We start from the raw sequence: 21,194 nt of genomic DNA, 5'->3' as shown, positions 1-21,194 counted from the left end.
AATCAAATTTGGGTTGAGACTGTCTGTACTCCAAAGTAAAAGACCCTGCAGCAGTGAAACCAACAAACACAAATATAACTTATCTAAATTCATATTAGATTTTCAAGTAATTTCTTTCCATTAGTGTGACTATAAAACAAATCCAAGTTGGATTAAAAAAAAAATACAACTGAATCTACAAAACAAGAAATGTATACAGTGTCTGTATCAGAAGTTTAGCAATCTACTGCAGCGATCATTCCCTGAGTGGTTTATAATGCAATTTCAAGATAGAAATATAATAATATATCTCAATCTGAAGTTTTAACAAGAAATAGGAACATGACCTAATTAAATATAACGACTATCAGCTGTGTTTTTAGAAAGAATATATCCTGGTAATTTAAAAATCTATTTTCCCATTTATTATTTGTTCCTCATTCTGGGCTCTTAAAACCTCTTTTATGCCTAAAAATAAAATATTCTCTGCAGATTTCATCTCTTTCAATTTGGCAAACATTGAACAGGGTAGAAATTACATGGCTCCTTTGTACAGCTTCAGCATATGCTGTACTTCATCAATCCAAAACATTTCTTTATATACTAGCATTAAAATAATGCTGAAGTAAGCCTTCTCTGTGTAATTACATAAGGAGGGGGTTAAAGGAAAAAAAGAGAGAGAGAGAGAGAGACAAGGAGAGAGAGAGACAGTATGTTATACAGCTGTGACCTAGTATTGTTTTTAAATTGCTGATCACACTGGCATCTTCATATTTCTTTAGGAAGAAACATACCAAAATTCTTCTACTCTAGGCAAAAGCAAGTACACAAGGTTTTTCAAAAGAAACTATCAACACTATTACTGACAGAAATACAACCCTTTCATGTAACATAAGTTTTATCACATTTTTAAGAACAGAAATCCATACTTGTAATAGTATCTACCTACATAACTTACTGCTTTATTACTTGTAAAACTACCCCTCCTAGCACAGCTTTCTCTCTTCAATACTTAAGTAGAAGTGTCACAAAGTACATGACACTTCATGAAAAAACAAGCTTTCTGCTCCAGGGATTACAGATTAAATCAGACAATCAAACAAATTTGACTGGAAGAGACAAAGTTGAATTGGTTGTATTTAATTTAAACAAGGTAAAATATGGAAGGACAAAAAACCTGAATGTTGTGCAGTTATCAATTTGTCCATGAACCACAGGAAATAGGAAGTTATCAGTGTCATTTTCATCCCTTTTCTATTTCTCCTCATATATTCTATGGCAGTGTTCTTTCTCTCCCCGCCCCCCCCCCTTTTTTTTTTTTTTTAAGAAAGGCACTAACACTTTTGTGCCTTTTTAGATATAGATATATATGCAATATATAGTTACTCCTGAGGGAGCCCAATCCCATCTCGCACTTTTGGGATGAAAACCACAGGATGACAATTCAAAAAGAGGGGTTTTGGACTTTTGAAGGAAAGATGAGGGTTTAGTGGAAGACGCAGAATTATATATAAGTTTAAATTCTATAGAGTTTACATAATGTAAATGCACATGCTAAGTCAGTATTACAGAAGAATAGTACCTGTGCACAGTCCAGCTTCAAAAGCAGGTCCACCCTCTTTAACTTGTTTAACAAATATGGTATCCATTGGTTCCAGTCTATTTCTTTGTTTTCCTGAAGAAGAAAGGACACTTAATTATACTGCATTACAACGTTTTCATTTTAAAGAATTATTTGGAAGTGTAATCCTGCCATATTCATTGTTGCCTTAAGTACCAAAGTCCAATTTGGGGGAGGAAGGAGAGGAAAGACGGAGAGTCCTAGAGATAGCATTTCCTTTCACTATACTAAAGGTCTTTTAGGTGCCTGGGGAGAAACAAACCAACCAGCCCACCCACCCCTTAACTTCAACCTTAAACTTTTGACTATGTCATAATAAATGACATTTTTAATTCCATCATCTCACTGCTATTTCATCCTCATACAATACATACATATACAACAAAAATTACTCCTTTCTTTTCCACATTCCTATCTAGGATGAGATATAAACTAAACAAATTGAAGTAGACTCAGTAGTGTGAATTGAAAAATAAAATTTTAGAAGCTTTCTCTAGAAGGGGTAGTCTTTATTAGGTTCCTCATGGAATCATAACTAAAACTGGCACTGCTGATTAAAAAAAACACCCTTTGAAACTACAGTATTAGGTTCTAATCACTTCCTTACAGACTAATCTTCAATTTCAACACAAATGGCGGTGCTTTTGGAAACATTCAAGCTACTGCTCAAGTATTCCACCTGGTTATGTTTACTAAGCCACATTCTCTTCTTCAATTATTTATGGAATAAAAATGAGGTGTGCCCCACTCCATATGCCTCTTTTTGTTTGGCTTCCATATAAGAAAAGATCATTATTTGTAGAATTTTAATAAATTACAGCAAACCAGACTCCCCTCTGAATTTGATTCACATTTTTCAAACAGTTTTTAGCCTAATGCCTTCATTTTGCAGACTGCTCAGTGTCTGCCATCTTACTAAAACACAGTTAAACGAAATGGCTTACTCATATGGCTCTAAATGACCTACTTAAAACAACTCTAGATTGATATAGAACAACCAGAAAGCTGATTTGTTAGAATCAGGTAGCTATTAGATACTAAGTAAATCAATCACAGATCAAAAAAATCCAGCCGGCTGCTCAGTCCCCAAATACTTTAAAATGTGATTTGTGGGACAGAGCTACCAGACATACAAAATGCTCTTTGTGAAGCAAAATTCGTATTTGTGAAATTTAATCTATTGATTTTAATAGATACTGAACGCTTGACAGGTCCTATCTTTTAAGAGGCAGCAATGTTTCAACAAGTTTAGATAAGCTCAAAAAGCAATTTACTCAGATGCCACAGAAAAAAGATTGCTTCCCCTATTTATAAGGGTGAACAGTTAAAACGTTACCTTTTATAGGACTACCTAACATCATCCCTAATATCGCCATTTAATTATCTTACTGCAAAGACACAGTCCCCCAAATAAGAAGAAAACAAAAATTATGGAGGTACACTGGCACATTTAATTTACAACCCTTAAAATAACATCTGATATGTATATATCCCCACATCAGGCTCTATCTCAACTTTCTTTAGAAAATGCCAGTTAAAGAGCATTAATGGCCTACTGCTAATTTGTGTAACACTCACAAGCCTTTTCCATATTTGAATACACAAAGCAAGAGGTCAAGCAAACAGATTACTCCCATTAGACATGAAACACAGTATACCTTTACTGCAGTTACCACTTCTCTGAGTTAGGGAAGAAAATAGTACTAATTTCCAGAGACTGAGGGCTTCCCTCAAACCTGATTTCTGATCAACGTGTCAGCAGAATCACGGCAGTGGCACAAGGCACCTCCTCAACACCACAGGCAACTGTGTCAGCTTTTCCCTGCCATTTGGTGGATCAGCTCCTAAAGCTGATCACACATTAAACTTAATTCTTTGTCCTACACACGGATGAAAGAAATGCTGAGCACTCATCCATCTTTCTACAAAGGTGAAATATCACCCTAAAGGTTAAGATCAAATTAACGGCACAAAAGTAGGAGGAAAGGTTTATCATCTTGTTTACGTTTGCAGGTTTATTTTTCAGCTCCAAAACATCCATACAGAAGTAAAGACAAGAAGAAATCCTAGGATTCCCAAGCTTTGGTAGAGGAACACGTTCTTCATTTTTCCTTAGTCTTTTACTTACTTAGACACAACCCAAAACTTCCTTCCCTGAGTAAGCATATATATGAGCTTCCTTGAACGTGCAGTCTCAAAGTATATCTTTATATTTTAAGCTTGAAACTCAAGCAAAGCTAAACAATATTTTCTTTCTGACAGTGGCAGCTAATGATACTCTCATCAGACCAGCTGAGGGGGAGTAAATATTGCAGACATGCAGTTGACCATTCCTGAAATACGTTCTAGGTAAAATAGGTAATCTAGTAACTTATTTCATTTCTCAAGATTGTTATTAGCAGTTACAATACATTATTGTATTAAGTTGTAAATCTTAGAAGAAAATGTTATAGCTGTAACAACATTTGACTACCACAGTTATTTCCGTCATATTCTCACTCTTGAAAGTCAGGTCACAAATTACACAAAAGCAGAGCAAGTAAAAAACTGAAATACTACACAAGAAGCCTTGCTTGTCACTGTCACTGAAACCCAATTAAAATATTTTAAAATTGTTGGTTAAAGCTATTCTTGCTGAAGTCACGACAAACTGTTGTCTGAGAAGGTATTTACCTGGCAAGAATTAAGCTAGGAGATGGAAATCATGTATAACGGAGCAACAATAAAAGAAAGTCATGCATTTTATACAGCACTAATAAAATGCACAATTGCGATGCAGAAGAGACTACACAGCAAGTATTACTAAGTGCAAGCTATTTTTACAGTGTGTCTGCATTCAGTTAACCATCTTTCTTCATAATAATGCTTTTTGTTTAGGGAGCAATATCTAAAAAGTGAATTAGAAAGAATTAGTACTTCTTTCACATAAATCTGTTGTCTGTTTCACTTGTGGCTTACATCCAAGTACTTGGCTATTAGTGAGAAAAGCTTAAAGCAGTTAATTTACAAATCAACATTTAAATAAGTTTCACATATGGCAATAAAGTTTTTTTTATTTTCACTTATTCAACGCTGCTCATTCTAGAATGATTTTTAAAAGGATACATTTTAGCATAGCTATATGCATGCTCAAATGTGTCATGGATTTTTTTCACATCTTTTCCATGTCACATCTATGACATTTTAACACATGCAAAGCCTGCAGAAATGTAAAAAAAACGAAGGAGACACAAATGTATTTTTTTTTCAATCAGCAAGCTTTCTCCTTTATGAGAAATTAAACTTGTTCCCGCCACAGGCTGCCAATAACCAATACCATTACTCTACTCCCTCAGTACCAGGGTTCTGCCTGCCTAGGACAAGAGGTGGATATTCCCTCACCTATTTCCTTGGAGTTTAAACTGCCTCTGGTAGAAAGAAAATCCCTGCTGCACTAGGTTCCCAGTACATGTCAATCTGACAGAGCATCTTCCAGCTCACTATTGTCAATAGAAGTCAAAAATTAAATACTTCCAGTGTGTCTGATTTTAGTAATTGTGGCTGGATATGCTCTTCATTCAGATCACATAAGGAGCTGACACACTAGCTATGTACTCATTGACACTCTCTCAGAGCTTACATTTATTACACTGTACACTAAATGCACAATCCCAGCACTGCCACTAGCATCCAACTCACATAATGCCTGGAATAAAACAGCGCTTTAAAATACAGATAGGTAGCCTTGACTTACGGAGTAATGCATGGATGCTGGTGACATCTGAACAGTAATACAGTGCAACCAACTGTAGCCTGATATAAACTCATCACTCACCCTCCTGAACTGCATTAATAAAACTATCATTAACTTGAATAAAAATAGGTCAAGCTACCAATGGCAGAAGACAAGGCATCACTGCATGCACTTCAATATGGCCTAGTTTGGATATGTGCTTATCCTGCCTTTTACTGGTTTACTTCAGTAATGCAGCAGACGAGTCTAGTCTACAAGAGCGGCTTGCTGCATCAGTGACGAGCATTATATTGCAGACGACTGCCAAAGAAGATAATTTCCCCCAAATCTTCGACTGCAAGTAAAAGCACACCATGAGCAACAGGCAAAACAGCGAGGTGATAGGAGCACGCTTGTACAAACCAGGAAGCAGTTCAGACATACAGAACAACTTTCATGAAAAAGCATTTCATACATATTTAATTACTCCAAAAGTGTAGCTGTAACAGAGGCGTAGTGTCATAGAAGAGTAAAAAAAACCAGAAGCATATGAAGTAGCTATGTACACGTTATGTCACCAGAAACTGAAAAACAGTCCATAAAAACAAAGCTATCCCTAATCAGTCTTGTACACACATGAAAGTCTCCAACTTGAGTAAATGGCCACCAGTCAGAATAAGTTAAAGCTTAAGTTAATGTTGAAGCAGTAATGTAGTTTTGCTAACAGCGCAGCTTAAATATTCCTTGCGGCGCAATTGCTCCCTCAAATGATGATACTGCAGTGAAGACGTGACCTTAGAGATGGCAAATCAGCGTCTGAACTTTTACTTCAGAGATTCAGTATCACCAGAAACAAGGTAATGAAAATGAACCACCAAGTATTTAGAAGACTTCAGGCAAAAATTCATTGGCTCAAACAAGGACAGTATGGAATCAGTAGTCTTTATAATGAAGTCATTAGTCTAAACAACTGAAGTTAAGAAAATGGTCTGAAGAAGCATCTTCAACAACATCTTCAATAAAATATGAGACAAATTCAGAAAAGTAGCTTTTCCTGCAACAAGCAGATTTTTCCTAGCCAATGTATAAGTTTTTCTTCATAATTATATGCAAATCTTGTAATTAGCCAGCAATTTTCAACCCAATAATACTAACTGCTAGCAAGATCAAAGTAGAATCTATGGAATGACAAGAGTAGTGTATCTTGCTTCAACTGTTCTTCAGATGAAGGTCAAATAAAATTAAGGATTTCTTCATAATACAAATATTTATCATGATTTATGTTCTAACCTTTACGCTATCTAGATCTACTAGCTGAGACTCTGTGAATAAACACCACCTTCACATTCTGACAAGGGAAAATAAGTTTCATGTTGTAAAGTCAAAAGGAAGCTTTCCTGACAAATTTCAGAGATGCCAGAAGTGAAATAGAGGAACAATATTGCTTATGTTCTACTGTCACAGCCATCTGATTTGTAAAATAATAAAAATCTAATACAGTCATTTCTCCCTAGTGAAAGGGAATATTCCAAAAAATGACTATTTGGAAACAGAACAGTGGAATTAAGTGTTGCCAGCATTTATGATTTCACATACATGCTGGGAGTGGAGAGGGTCAGGTATAGCAAAACCTCTCCTACTTCCCCAAAACCAGACACTGCAATTTTCATTTATCAAGCAAAAAGATTGATTTTATCCAGATGCCAATTCTGGCATTGTTCTCTAAAATGTTACTTGGAACACCGCTGCTACAAGCAACATACCCACTATTGTATAAAACGTTATAACCTTCAATTTGTATTTTAAGTTACTCTCTGCAGACCAGTCAATGTTACTATATTGTACTATGATTTATTTGCAGAAGAAAATGACAAGGCAGAAGTAATATTATCAAACGTACTAGCACACAATAACAGTGACAATCACATCACTGTTATGTAGTCATTAACCTTCTGATATAAAACTCAGCCAGATAAAAACTCTGAGTCCTTTTTTTTTCTTTTTGCTTCAAAATGCAAAAGCTGAGACTTACTTGTATCTCTTTCTTTCTTTCTGACTTGCAGAGCACAAGTCTGTGAGGGTTCAGGATCACAGTAAAATATGTACTTTCTTATAAAGTCTCTCCTAAGAATCTACTTTTTAAAAACATGCTCTTTCTCCTCTTCCTAGAGGAGCAAAATCTTTTGTTCAGTGCTTCTCAACAGTGCTTAGAAATCCTCATAACACAGGAACCCTGTAGTAGGGGCAGGGGTGGAAGGAGAAAGCCTCAAGAACAGAACAGTTGCAGGTTACAGTCCTGAGTATTACTCCTGCCCCTTCATTCATCAGGTAGCAAGAGAGACTTTCATTTACATATTGTACAACCACTGGCCCTGTAGAACAGCTCAATTGTTAAATTAAAAAAGGCTTTATTTAGGTCTTTCTCTGACTCAATATTCCTCTAAGCATGCAGACCTGCAAATTCATCTTTCGGATATCCAAGCCATTTGCACTCTATATGGTTCAACAACGCAGAATGGCACTGATTCCTGGGAAGGCTGTCAGGCAAAGGAAGGAGAAATATTTACAGCTAAAGTGGGACAAATATGTTTCTAAATGATCACATTTGTAATATTAATATTGAAAAAAAGGCTCATTTAGTACATAACAAATGCAACAATAATCTGCCTCACTACATGTGAGTGACATTTCTAGATTGTATCTTGAGAAAACAGTTGTGGTTTATGAAGTAAAATCACAGGACATATTTAAAAGGAAAATTGACCTTGTACACAAATCTCTGCCTCCCCCTTTCTTTTTTTGAGTACCAGAAGACAAAACACTTTGCAATGCTACTATATTACAAGAACTGCTACCATGGTTTCAATAAAACTGTAATTTCATCAACACAGGAAAATAAATAATCTCCTGAGTCTACTTGCCTACTTGTAAAGTCAGCAAAGTACCAGCCACATGCTACTGCTACTATATTTAAGCACCTTCATCTTAATGGAAGAATTCAACGAATATGATTTAGGCAATTGAGGAAGAAGAAGGGAAAGAAAGCTATTTCCTTCTTCAGAAGGATGCATTCTTTTCTAACCCACCTAACCCATGTAATTCAGCATAGCTGGATTGAAACCTGTCTGCATATTCCAATTCAAAACAAATGGCAATACTCTTATTTCCACTTTCACCAAGAGGTGATTAATACATTGGAAAATGATAGAAATTATCATAGAGCTGGATTCCCCAGAACTATTCTCCTTTCTCTCTAACCCAAATTTTGTCTGGAAGAATATATGGACTCCAAATACAAGTAATGGTAATTTTATGAATCAGAATGAAATATATTGCTGCTAGATGGATCATTAAATCCCAATACAAAAACCCAACTCTCTGAGTAATTTAATCAGCTACTGGAAAACAAACAAACAAAGAAATAAAAAGAAGCTTTAGCCGTTAAGATATTTGCTTTGAATACAGATTTGGATTTTGCATACCTTTAATAACACAAAGATATCTGCTAATCATTTCCCAAGATATTCAGAGACTGTTGAAAGTACAGCATAACTTAGATTTATTACCAAAGGTACAATTTAATTAAATGTAAATTATGAAATTATTGGCATTATGTTCAACTGAGAGTGAAATTAAAGGCAGTTTTAGGATTTACAATCTGCAAGCTGAATTCCACACATAGTAAGCATTACTCTGCTAGCAATCCATTGCAGAAAAGGAACCCAAAGGTCTCACCCCTGCCCCAGAGTTTATTTCACTCATTATCAAGCATGAAATAACACACCAAATAACACTAAGTAAAACCCAGTGCCAAGGATAAGTCTCTTTAAAAGAGGATGGTAGCCAGTAAAATAGTGCTGTTAAGTCATTCAGCACAGAAATACCTTGCATTCAACTCTGTGATATAGGAAAAGTGCATTTTCTTATTACTTAAAATACCTCTGTAACTTTTATTAGGCAACTCAGAGATGGCATACCTTTTTTTGCTTATTGGCCTTCTAAACTATTTGACTAATAGACCCTCACTTCCATCTTCATGGGGGGCAGGGAAAAGGAGAGAGGAGAGAGAATCAGTAAACTGGCTTTTTAACAAAACTAGATGATACTGAATTTCAACTTAAATACAAAAAAGTGTATTTCCCATTGCATTATTTGGCAATATTAGCTTATGAAAATTTTTCTCAATTCTCTCAAAGCTAAAGTGAAACCTTTCAGAGTTTCAAATTTAACCTATGACTGAAAAGTCTACAGTATTTACTTCAGGTCTTAGATAAGCATAAAACTTCTTTTCACAAAGTCATTCAATTTAGATCTCTTACAGTGAACCCTCAGACTCTCCCCTAAACTCATGGAAACTACTTTTGCAGGTCTTAGCAGCAATGTTATTAAAAGTTAGAGATGATTTGAACCAAAGAGTAGTCCCTGAGAAACATTATACCTGTAACAAGTTGGAAGGCCGCTCTGCTAGATATTCTGGGCATGCTTTCAGAGAACAAGAGAAATTATTACATTCTAATCTCAAGGAAAAAATAAACTAGCCCTATTTTAGCATTCTCAACTTTTACACACTAAATAATGAGAAAGTGGGATTAAAATTTCACAAAAAAACCCATAATTTTCTATGGCACTATCCTAAAGCATTAGCGTTATCTCTCTTCTCTCTAACTCCTATTCCGCTATCATATATCTAAGAATACATCATCCCAGCAATCTGTAACCTTTCCAAATATTTGCTTTCATAATCATTCGCTTGTCCCTTATCTACCTTGTTCCCACCATCAGGTGCAATTATTTTACTTCATAATAGACTGAGCTTTGATAGCCGATGATGTTAGAAAACATGAAATTATATTAAATCCTGGGAGAATACAAACTGCATTCCACAAATCAGTTTCTGTTTGCAAAATAAAGACTCAAAACCACATGAGTCATATATAAACAGCAGTAAGGAATAAAATCCTTTCCTGCATTTTTTCCACGCCTCTCCCAAATGCTCTACAACAGCAAACCAGACTTGCACAGAGCTGAAGCAGCTCAGGTAAAAGATCTGAATTTTTAGCTTAGATAAATTTGAGATAAAAAACTTAAATTCATAGTTAGGCATGTAAAAAAAAAAAAGTCTGGTGATCAGAATTTTAAAACCTAGCGATTTCGGTGAAAACAATGTTTGGAGTCTTGTTATGAAGTACATACTGATTACAGTGTCTACAGACAAGAAGACTAAGCAATAAACCTAATTCAGCTTTCATTTGTATGGGAAGATAAGAAGCTGCTAGATGCAACAGATACTTCTACAGAGAAATAGGAAATGAAGTAGGAAAACTGAGAACATCATATTAAAAAGTATGGCATTACCTTATAGTGATATCAAATTTCCAGATTCTGATTTATGTATCAAACATAATATAGATTACTCTTCATATGAAAAATGAAACTCCTTTCAGAGACTATTATTGGATGCTTATCATTGTTGATTTAATCATGATCCACAAGCCAAACATTTCTGAAGTAAACATTATTTTAAAGCATCATGAAAGAAAAGACCAACCAATCTACATACTAAACTTGCATTTTAGCAACTTCAGCTTCAAAGCGTCTTTGCAAAAGACAACATATTCATCATGTCAAACGCACAATGAAATGGCTTGAAGGAAGATGACTTTCTCCGTCATCATTATATTCTGTCCCATCATTCAAGCCATTAACGAGGATGTAAAACAGTACTGGCCTCAGTATTGACCCCTGGGAGACTCTACCAGTGACTGGCCTCCAGCTGGAGTTTGTGCCACTGGTCACAACCTCTAAGCCTGGCAGTACAGATGCTTTTCAACCTACCTCACTGTCCACTTAGCTATCCTGTACTTCATCAGTGTCTCCAGTGAGGATGGTAGGGCAGACAACACTGAAAGCCTTCCTGAAGTCAAGGTGAACCACATCCACTGCCCTGCCCTCATCTACTGAGCCAGTCATCTCCTCTCAGAAGGCTACGGGGTTGGCCAGGCATGATTTCCCCTCATGCATCCACGCTCACTGCTCTCCAGCAGCTTCTTGTTCTTCAGGTGTTTGGAAATGGTTTCCGGAGTTATTTCCTCTGTCGCCTCCCCGGGGATCGAGGCGAGGCTGACTGGCCTGTAGTTCCCCAGATCCTCCTCCTTGCCCTTCCAGAAGATGGCAGTGGCATTTACTTTCTCCCGGTCCTTAGGAACCTCCCCCAGTTGCCATGCCCTTGCACAGGTTATTGAGAGCGGCCTCGCAGTACCACTGGCCAATTCCCTCAGCCCTCGTGGGTACATCCCATCAGGTCCCACGGCCTTGTTTATGTCCCGTTTGTTCAGTGTTCCCCAACCCGATCCTCCTCTGCTGAGGGTAAATCTTCCTTGCTCCTGACTTTGCCACTGGTCTCCGGGACCTGGTCTTTACTGGTGGTCCTTGCCTTCAGAAATCCCAAAGTGAAGAAGGCATTGCGTACCTCATCCTTTTCTGCGTCCTTAGTCACCAGGTCCCCTGCCCCATCTTGCAGCAGGCTCGCGTTTTCCCTGGTCTGCCTTTTGCTGCTGAGGTTCCTATAGAAGTCTCTCCTTGTTGCCCTTGATGTCACTTGCCAGATTTAGCGCCAGCGGGCTTTGGCTTCCCTAACCTTGACCCTACACGCTCAGACGGTGCCTCTGAGTTCCTCCCAGGTCACCTGTCCCTCCTTCACCTTCTGTACGCTTCCTGCTTACAGCTGAGTTTTGTCAGGCGCTCCCTGTTCATCCACGCCCCCTGCCCCCTTTGCTTGACTTCTGCTCGTCGGGATGGACTGTTCTTGAGCTTGGAGGAGGTGATTCTTGGAAACTGACCAGCTCTTCTCGACCCCTCTTCTCTCCAGGACCATCTCCAGGAGGATTCCTCCAAGCCAGTCCCTGAGCAGTCCTGCTGCCCTGAAGTCCAGGGCTGTGATCCTGCTTTCTGCCTTTTTCCCTTCTCTCAGGATCCTGAGCTCCACCGTCTCATGGTCGCTTCGGCCAAGGCTGCCGCTGCTCTCCGCCTGCCGGACCCGTTCTTCCTTGTTTCTAAGTATCAGGTCAAGCAGAGCATCTCCCCTCCTCAGCCTCTTGATCGATGTGTCAGGAAGTTTTCCTCAGCGCACTCCAGCAACCTCTTGACTGGCTTGTGCCGTGCTCTGTTGCCCTCCCAGCAGACCCTGGAGTGGATAATGTTCCCCAGGAGGACCGGGCCCTGTGAACACGAGGCTCCCACCTGTCATCTGGAGAAGGCCTCATCTTCCTCTTCTTCCTGATCAAGTGGTCTGCAGCAGACACCCACTGCAACGTTGCCAGCATTGATGCCCATGCTTTCTCGCTGCACTCTCACATAAAGGGCAACTTCCCCCTCCTCGTCTTCCCAGTCTGTCCTTCCTGAAGAGCTGGTATCCATCCACGGCAGCCCTCCACTTGAGTTAGCTGTCCCACCACATCTGCATGATCCCCATGAGATCATAGCCTTGCAGCTGCACACAGATCTCTCATTCCTCCTGTCTGATTCCCAGGTGGTGTGCATTAGCACATGGACACTTCAGAGAAGCACCCAGTCATGCCGATTTCCTGGAAGATGCATGAGAGCTGACTCCATGATACTGTCCTGTAGAAACTCTATTATTTATGTGCACACACTTGAAGTGGTTCCCTTCTATCTTGTATTCTTGACCACAAGATCTCTCCTGATCACACTATCTTGAATCCCTGGCTTGCGAACCTGAACCGCCACTTCCCTCACTTGATTATTGGTCATTGTCTCCTTCCCCTGTCATTCCCAGTATAAATCTCTCCTGCTCTCCAGGACAAATTTGCATAATCTTTTATTCTAAACTCCTTGAAAATTTACTGTTGACTGAACACAAGATTACCCAAGAGCATAATCTAACCATACAGTGAAAATGTAGCACTAAAATCTTTCCTGGAACATAATATTAGATAAAGATATTTCATTCACTGTTAGAAACATCAAACCTGATACATGCTTTTACCTCCTGCACTGTAGACTTGACTGAAGTACTCAGATCCTTTAAAAATAATTTTCAAGTGCCTTCAATAAAAGGCAATAGTAAAAGAGATGATTTTCTCCTCCTACACTGACCTGCTCAAATGTGCAAATACTGAACTTGACAAAAAACTCTTAATTTTTAAAGGTAAGTTTAACCTGTGAAAAAGGCAATTGAGAAAGTGTAAATAAGTATAAGATCTTCACTCAACAATGATACCAAGAAAACTGAGAGTTTTGCCTGGCACACATTGCTTCACAAAAATGAAAAGTTCGAATCCCCTTAGCTTAGTGTTCGATAGAGGAAAGTGCAAGTGAATTATTGTCTACAGACCTCAAGAGAGACTGAACTGTTAAACCATCTTAATGATAAACAAAACACAACTTTACACTGGAAGAAGTTTTCCCATTAAATTTCAAGAAAAATACATAATATTTGCCACTAGATGGCTCCTCTGAATGACAGACAAGCTTTATACCCTTTCCTAGTAATATGCTCTTCCTCAAGCTGTTGAAAGAACTGGGGTATTAGCAATAGGAGATCCCTGCAGCTATCAGCCAAATACATAGGTTTTTGCAATTCAGAAGGAACTCTGCCTAATTTTCCAATGTTAATTACTTTAAGAATCCTTGTGATATTCCTTCACAGAACTTCTGGCACATTTGCTTTTACTAAATTAACATGATGTTTGTGAATAAGAAAAATGAGATAAATGCTCTTCTTGATTTTCTCCTCATAAGCTAACTATTCCCCTCATTTAGGAACAACTTTCACCAGTGCAAATAGAAACAGTTTCATTTCCACCACACCCTCCACAGGATCTCACTTAATGCTGAGATAAGTCTTAGACTTTTGGTTCCATTTTGTTATTATTTAAGATATGACATATGAAACTGATTACTTAAGTTCTATTTACACCTATGGCTTCCACCTAGTAGTCCTTCCTTCTCTTTCCAGAAAGAGCACAAACCGAACTCTGTCCTGCTGATTAGAATATTGTTCTTCCCAGCGCATGTTTTGTGCCCTCTGCTCCGTATTTCAAGGCACACAACACACTACACTATAAATAAGCAATAGCTATGATCCATAGCTTAAGCAGCTAGCAAAAATTTCCAGAAAAGAATCTTGCACCCACCTGCACGGTTCTCACATTGAGCCAAATAGATGTTTGTTTACTGCTGTTCCTCTACTGAAAAATACACCTCAGATGAACATTTTAGATAAACAAACCCACATTTGCATCTCTAGTTGATCAGGCTTTTCCTATGATAAGAATACTTTTTCTCTAAAACACAGGTTACATTTTCCATGCTCATTTAGCACAGAGGGATTGACTCCCCTCCTGTCCTACACCAATCTCCTCTTTCTATCAGTCAAAAGAGAAAAAGGAGGTAGCAAATTTAGAGGGGGAGGGAAAGGGGTGGTGATGAGGTGTATGAAGAAATTGTCTTTTCACTCTCTTAACAAGCAGGTGAAGACTACTGAGTAAGACTGGGAAGATGAGATGCAGGAATTCATCTGCTTCACCAAGAGACAAATAAGGAAATTCAGTTAAATCCTATTTCCCAGAATGCTTCAAATAAATCAGTTACACAAAAGCCTGAAACAAACTTCTGTGATGTTTTCTGAGCTGTTGAGAACCGGCTGAATGGCAGAGCTCAGAGGGTTGTGGTCAGTGGCGCAAAGTCTGGTTGAAGGCCCCCAGGGGTCAGTACTGTGTCCAGTCTTGTTCAGTGTATTCATCTATGACCCGGATGAAGGCACAGAGGGCACCCTCAGCAAGTTTGCTGATGATACTAAACTGGGAGGAGTGGCTGACACACCAGAAGGCTGTGCTGCCATTCAGAGGAACCTGGACAGGCTGGGGAGCTGGGTGGAGAGGAACCTCCTGAAGTTCAACAAAGGCAAGGGCAGGGTCCTGCACTTAGGGAGGAATAACCCCATGCAGCAGTACAGGTTGGGGGCTGACCTGCTGGAAAGCAGCTCTGCGGAGAAGGACCTGGGAGTCCTGGTGAGCAACAAGTTGACTGTGAGCCAGCAGTGTGCCCTTGTGGCCAAGAAGGACAATGGGATCCTGGGGTGCATTAGGCAGAGCACTGCCAGCAGATTCAGGGAGGTGATCCTGCCCCTCTACTCTGCCCTGGTGAGGCCTCCCCTGGAGTACTGTGTCCAGTTCTGGTCTCCCCAGTACAAGAGAGACATGGAGCTCCTGGAGTGAGTCCAGCGGAGGGCTACAAAGACGATGAGGGGACTAGAGCCTCTCTCCTATGAGAGAAAGAAAGGCTGTTTAGCCTGGAGAAGAGAAGACTGAGGGGGGATCTGATCAATGTGTACAAGTATCTGAAGGGGGGGTGTCAAGAGGATGGGGCTGGATAAGTACGAACTGAAATAACGTATAGTACATTCACTAACACTGGAATTCATCCTAAATCCTTTGCATATCTTACAATTATCACTGAATGGGAAAACAAAATCCTGGACTGGGCTTTCTATCTGAAAACCTCAGCTTCCTCATCCAAACATTTGTCACCTTTTAAAGGAACAAGGAGATACCAGCGAAAAAGGGAGCATGTAAGAGATAACAACTAAATGCCAAAGAAGAATTTCAATTAAGCAGGACTGAGATGTGGCTTAAATTTTAAAAATTAAGCTAATTATTTAATTTAAAAAAAAGAGAGCAGATAAGCAATGCACAAGGGAGAAGGCTATGAAAAAGGAGGGAAACTGGTAGACATAACTATAGAGTGATTTTTTCCATCCCTCCTAAATCAAGCGCAAAATACAATTTCACTCACACATCTTATCTGACCTCTCTGAAACATGTTTTATGGATCTCTAAAACATACATGAGAGTGGCAAAGTACTAAAAATGATCAATTAAGTTAACTAAGTACTATTCAAATAGTGAGGAAAGTATAACTAGGCTAATAGGGCTAAGATTTTTTGAACAGTTGTATGTCACATTTCCAGATTTTTTTTTTTTAAATTATCAGTATCAATACTAGGTATTTATATAGCTGTGTGTTGCTTGCGCTAGAACAAGTTGCACTAGCAATCAAAGCTCGTACTGGTTCTCTTAGGTGCACTGTCCAATGACTTTTTTAATGTATGTATATAAATATATCTATCAGGCTTAAACCCTTGATAGTACCTTGAATAGATGAACTGTAGGGCCTGTATGTGGATCAATTTAAGAATGTGTAAGTCTGGCAATAAAAGGGTAACACAGCTGGTTTACTGCCTTATCATACACATGACAAAGTGATATGAGGGGCATGGAAGTGATACTGCTTGCAGTAAACTTAGAAATCATGCAAATACATACACAGAACAGGTGAACCTGAAACACAGATATTTTCTTTCTTTTGCTTCAATGCCGTGAAACTCAAAGGAGCTTGATGGTCATACTTTGTAATTTTAACACTTCAAACTCTTAAATAGCTATTGAAGTGTATTATGCAGAAGGTAAGTGATAAATATATTAGACATGTAGAAGAAAAAAATCGAAACATACCTCCTCTATTTCCATTCTCTTCATCCTAAGGGAAAAAAAAGTGCACATTAAAAATTCACTAAATGAAAAAATGCACAGACGCCTACAAGTTATGAAGGTTTCATGTGAATTTGTAAGCTTAAATCTGCATTCTGATATTTTGCCCCTTTTCACAAATATTCAACATTACAATATTAGGGTTTCAGTCTGAAAATTGTAGCATAAGGCCTGTTTGCAAAAGAACAAACACAGTTCCACAAAACATCCCCACATAACCAACCTGAAAGGGATTATGTGAAAACAAAACAAAAATGCAAAACACTGCCATGAAGTGTAAAACTGCAGCGTGTTGCAAGTATGTTTCCATTCTGAAAGCCAAGAAGGAAAGGTTATACTTTTATCATCTAAGGACTCAAAATTAAATAATTTTCTAAGAGCTGTAGAATATTTTGTAATTAAGATCTGAATATTCTTCCTGAAATCTGAAACATCAGGTTTGCTTTGCCTTCAGTACTTCTGCCTAGAGAACCTACCCAAAGTACTTTTAAAGTTACAACTTCAATGAAGATTCTCCTTCTGCTCATTGCACTATACACAATTGTAACTACCATGTATCACTAGTAGCCTTTTAAAAGTGGGGGGGCACATAACTAGAATGTACTGAGGGAGAAGGGCATACTTAAAAACAGCAAGTAATTATTTATTTCATAGATACTTTCTTGTCAGTATTTTAATATGAATGAGGAGCTGTTGAAAGATCATGCCTACTCCCTTCTTCACCAAAATTCTACCATTTAGAAACTGCAATGTTAAACAAGTTAAAATAAAGAAAAATGTGCTCTCTTTGAATCATGACTTTATGGAGCAGTGAAGTTTCAACTTAAATACAATTCCTTAGACTAATACATACTATTTGGAAGTATTTCTAACCATTCATTTCACCTCAACTAATTAAAAAAGCCTCATCCTGAAGGAAGTGAGCAAAAAGGAGATAAGCACAGAAATAATCTTCACCTGTATACTCTCTCCCACTTTTAAATGGACTATATCCAATTTTCTAGACCTTTTGCATTTAAAGAAAAATCACTCTCTCTTTCATATTTTCAAAGCAGTTGCACACTGATCTGAGTAAACTATTTGAGAGAGGAAGAAAATATTTGAGTAGTCTTTCCTAGTTGGAATACATTTCATTTGTGACATACAGAAATTCAGTATAACCTATACCTCAAAACTTTACAATAGTATAGAAATTACCAGTATGTCTGCTGGAGCTGTAAAAAGATACTATGCAAAGATAACTTTTTTAAAAAAAGATGGAGTTAACAGAGATCTCATATCTATTCTATTTCTAAAAAGCCCTGAAAATTATCGTTATCACCCAAACATTGGAAACAGCAAACAGCATATCAACAATCTGGGTAAAAATGCCATACTAGTAGTGAAGTACTGCTGAAATTTATCATTATATCCCTTGAACCCTTGTACTAGTTCAGTCTGTTTTCAAGTATGATCCAAAATAACAGCAGCAAAGAATTAGACAAGGTTAACATCTGCATGTCTCGAGTGTCCACCCAATCTACCAAGTAAAAAACAACTTTAGGACTTTGAACATTTCAGCTCATATTCTGGAAACTATGGGTGACACCTAGGAAAGCGAGTACCTTGTGTGATGCTACCAAAAAAACTGATCACAGTGAAATCAGTTAATGTAGAATTGTTACCATTTATGAAGTACTGCAAAAGTTTGTCACTGGGAATGCAAAGCTCTATCATAAAACACAGCTGCAAAACATTAGTTTTTCATGGTACCAAGCCAATGAGCTCAAGCCTTTAAAACTGGAATGCTTTACAACGCAAATGTTTTGGAATTAACTTCTCTCCTACATTTACCTCTTACACATTCCAAAATGTTAGTACACTTTGCTTCTATACGTTCTTTATAGTGAAGGTTTTCTTTCACTTGTTAGCTTACCAGACTGATTTAACTTGGAGATGCACTTTGCAAGCAAAAACGTGTGTTGCTGACTAACAAATCCTAATAAGCATATATGACATTCAGAGGATGGAATAATTCAGGCTTCTTTTTGCAATATTAGCTTTGGAAATCTTCCACATAATACCCCTCTGCTTTCTTCAGGGGAAGGAGGCATGGTAAGCAAGGACATATGATGAGTTATTTCTCAGTTTGGATCTATTCCCCAATTCAGTTTGGTGTGTACCAACATAGCCAAGTATTTTTGCGAAAATAAAACTTCTGTTAAACTGCAGTCTCAGTTTCCAGGATCACTTTTCACATAGGTTTGTGTGACCCTTAATACAGAGTTGTCCTTCCCAACAGATCTACCATATAACACTTTCTTCCATAATCTTCTTCTATCATAATAGCTAATTAACGAAGATTAAATTGAGAAACAGGCAAGACCATTCAAGAGAACTCATTTTTGTTACACAGGATTGTTTAAATATTGGTAAGTCTCACCTTTCCTTTATATGTCACTTGACTTGCAGATAAATTAGTTGTTTTGTGCAGGAACCATGAAAGGTATTAGAACTTAGTACAATAACCTGAATTTGACAAAGATCTCCAGTCTACGGGGACTCCATCATACAAGGACTGTAATCAGCTAGTAACCAGTATGATGTGTGCTCAGATAAGAATGAAGCAGAAAGCAGATTTGCTCCTTACCAATATCAGGTTGATTATAGGTGAATTTTGTTCTTTTTAACAAAATTTGTACCTATTTTTGTTAGGTACAAAAATATCTGTTGAAGCCACACTATAAACATCCAAGATTAAAAATTTTGAAGATCTGTTCTTTTTTTCTACCACCACAGGGATGTTAAAAGTAAGAGGAGAGAATATAAGGGTCCAGGTCAATTTACAGAGGTGATGAAAATGACGACCAGGGCTCTGTCCACCTGAACCATATCATCTTATAAGGTAGCTGAATCTCTGAAAAAAGCTATTACAGTTATTCAGCAATATCATGATTTTCTTTCTAGAAACAGACAGAAACTAATATGAATAAACCAGATGCTAACGAATCAGAGAAGGAACAGAGATAAGAAAGGTGCTAAGCATTTTCTTGCTGAAAAACAGGGGGCCTAGATCTTCATGAGACATATGTCTTGGGATTAACAGGTATCAGACTCACTAGACTCTCTTTGCCTCCCTCCTCCCCCCACCATCAGAAACTACCAGATGTGAGGGAGGAGGAAGAGCGGGAAAAAACAAATTCTTTTACAAATTCTTTTTTTTTTTTTTAATTCACTTGCCCTTGTGCATATCTCCTTCTAAAAGTGAAAAGGGTATTCTTGCTCATAGAAATCTGGAGATGCATTCAGGACAAAACTGATCCAATCACTTCTTAGTTAACAAGTTAAGTCCTGCTCACGCTGTTTATTTTCACCCACTGAAAAGCAAGCAGGGGTGGCTCTCAGGAGATGCTGACAAGTGCAAGTAATTTGTTTTGCCGAGCTACTGCTTCCCCCCTCTCTTTCCTCTATTTCATTTTGGAATTTAACCAGAGACTGCTCCTGGCTGACTCTCTATAACCTGTGTTGAAGGACAAAGCAACGTTGGGATCACCTGGTACTGCTGATAGTTTCACCTCTGGTTAGCTTCAGTGTCAGGGGAAAAAACTTGGGCACACAAGTGCCTGTTGAGTAGCTGAAATTAACTGAAACAACTTTCTCCTACAAACTTTTCTCTGCTTCAAAAGGAATCTTATAGTCATTGAGGAGAAGCAAAAAAAAAAGAAGACTTGAGCTAAAGACTCCTGCAGTGAGACATGCATCAATTAGCATCCACTCATCTATGGAATATATGAAACTATTCCTCTGCCTGACTGGAAAAGCAAAAGGGAAACTCAGTAGTGGCATATATTATGAGATTTCACACATCTGATTACGTTAAAATGAGCAATGGTCATTTGAACTCACTGGAGGGGGGGGGGGGAAATTACTCAATATTCAAATTTCTGTCAATATTAAACAGACTTGTTCTCAACACCGGGCACTAAAGCCACTTTCAAAAGGTTCAGTGGCATAACTGAACTTCACACATAACTTTTGAGCAAGACAGACCAATTGGCTACTTAACATTTTAAAATGCTTGTTTTAAATAAGAGTAATAAATAGAAATAAAGCGTTAAAACATGTTACGTTAGGGAAGTTGTCTTACATTTTCTCAACGTGCCACTATGACTTGTCTCTTGACTAATGGGGAATTGCAAGATGCTTCTTCTTTTCAGCAGAAAAAACAGAATATAGATACAAAACATGGCTTTCTAAAATACTTAATTTTAAGCCTACTCAATTAGATACTATGGTAAACTCTGAGTTTGCTTCCCCTATGGCTGTTCTCTTA

The 21,194-nt window shown here is 38.0% G+C and overlaps 1 protein-coding gene across 6 annotated transcripts in view; it reads right to left on the bottom strand.

Annotated features, from left to right (window-relative positions):
• The window catches only part of ARHGAP21 (Rho GTPase activating protein 21), a 125,372-nt gene that overhangs the window by 54,286 nt on the left and 49,892 nt on the right, over positions 1 to 21,194 (bottom strand). For all 6 annotated transcript variants that reach the window (XM_068934559.1, XM_068934564.1, XM_068934563.1 and 3 more), the window contains 2 exons: positions 16,847 to 16,871; positions 1,562 to 1,654 (listed from right to left, as the gene is read on the bottom strand). In XM_068934559.1, coding sequence (XP_068790660.1) covers positions 1,562 to 1,654; positions 16,847 to 16,871 — 118 coding nt within the window. The remainder of the gene's footprint in view (positions 1 to 1,561; positions 1,655 to 16,846; positions 16,872 to 21,194) is intronic.

The sequence above is a fragment of the Struthio camelus genome, chromosome 2, assembly GCF_040807025.1.
Source record: "Struthio camelus isolate bStrCam1 chromosome 2, bStrCam1.hap1, whole genome shotgun sequence".
Taxonomy (NCBI): domain Eukaryota; kingdom Metazoa; phylum Chordata; class Aves; order Struthioniformes; family Struthionidae; genus Struthio; species Struthio camelus.
The sequence above is the reverse complement of the archived record's forward strand: the minus strand, read 5'-3'. Positions and strand labels throughout refer to the sequence as shown.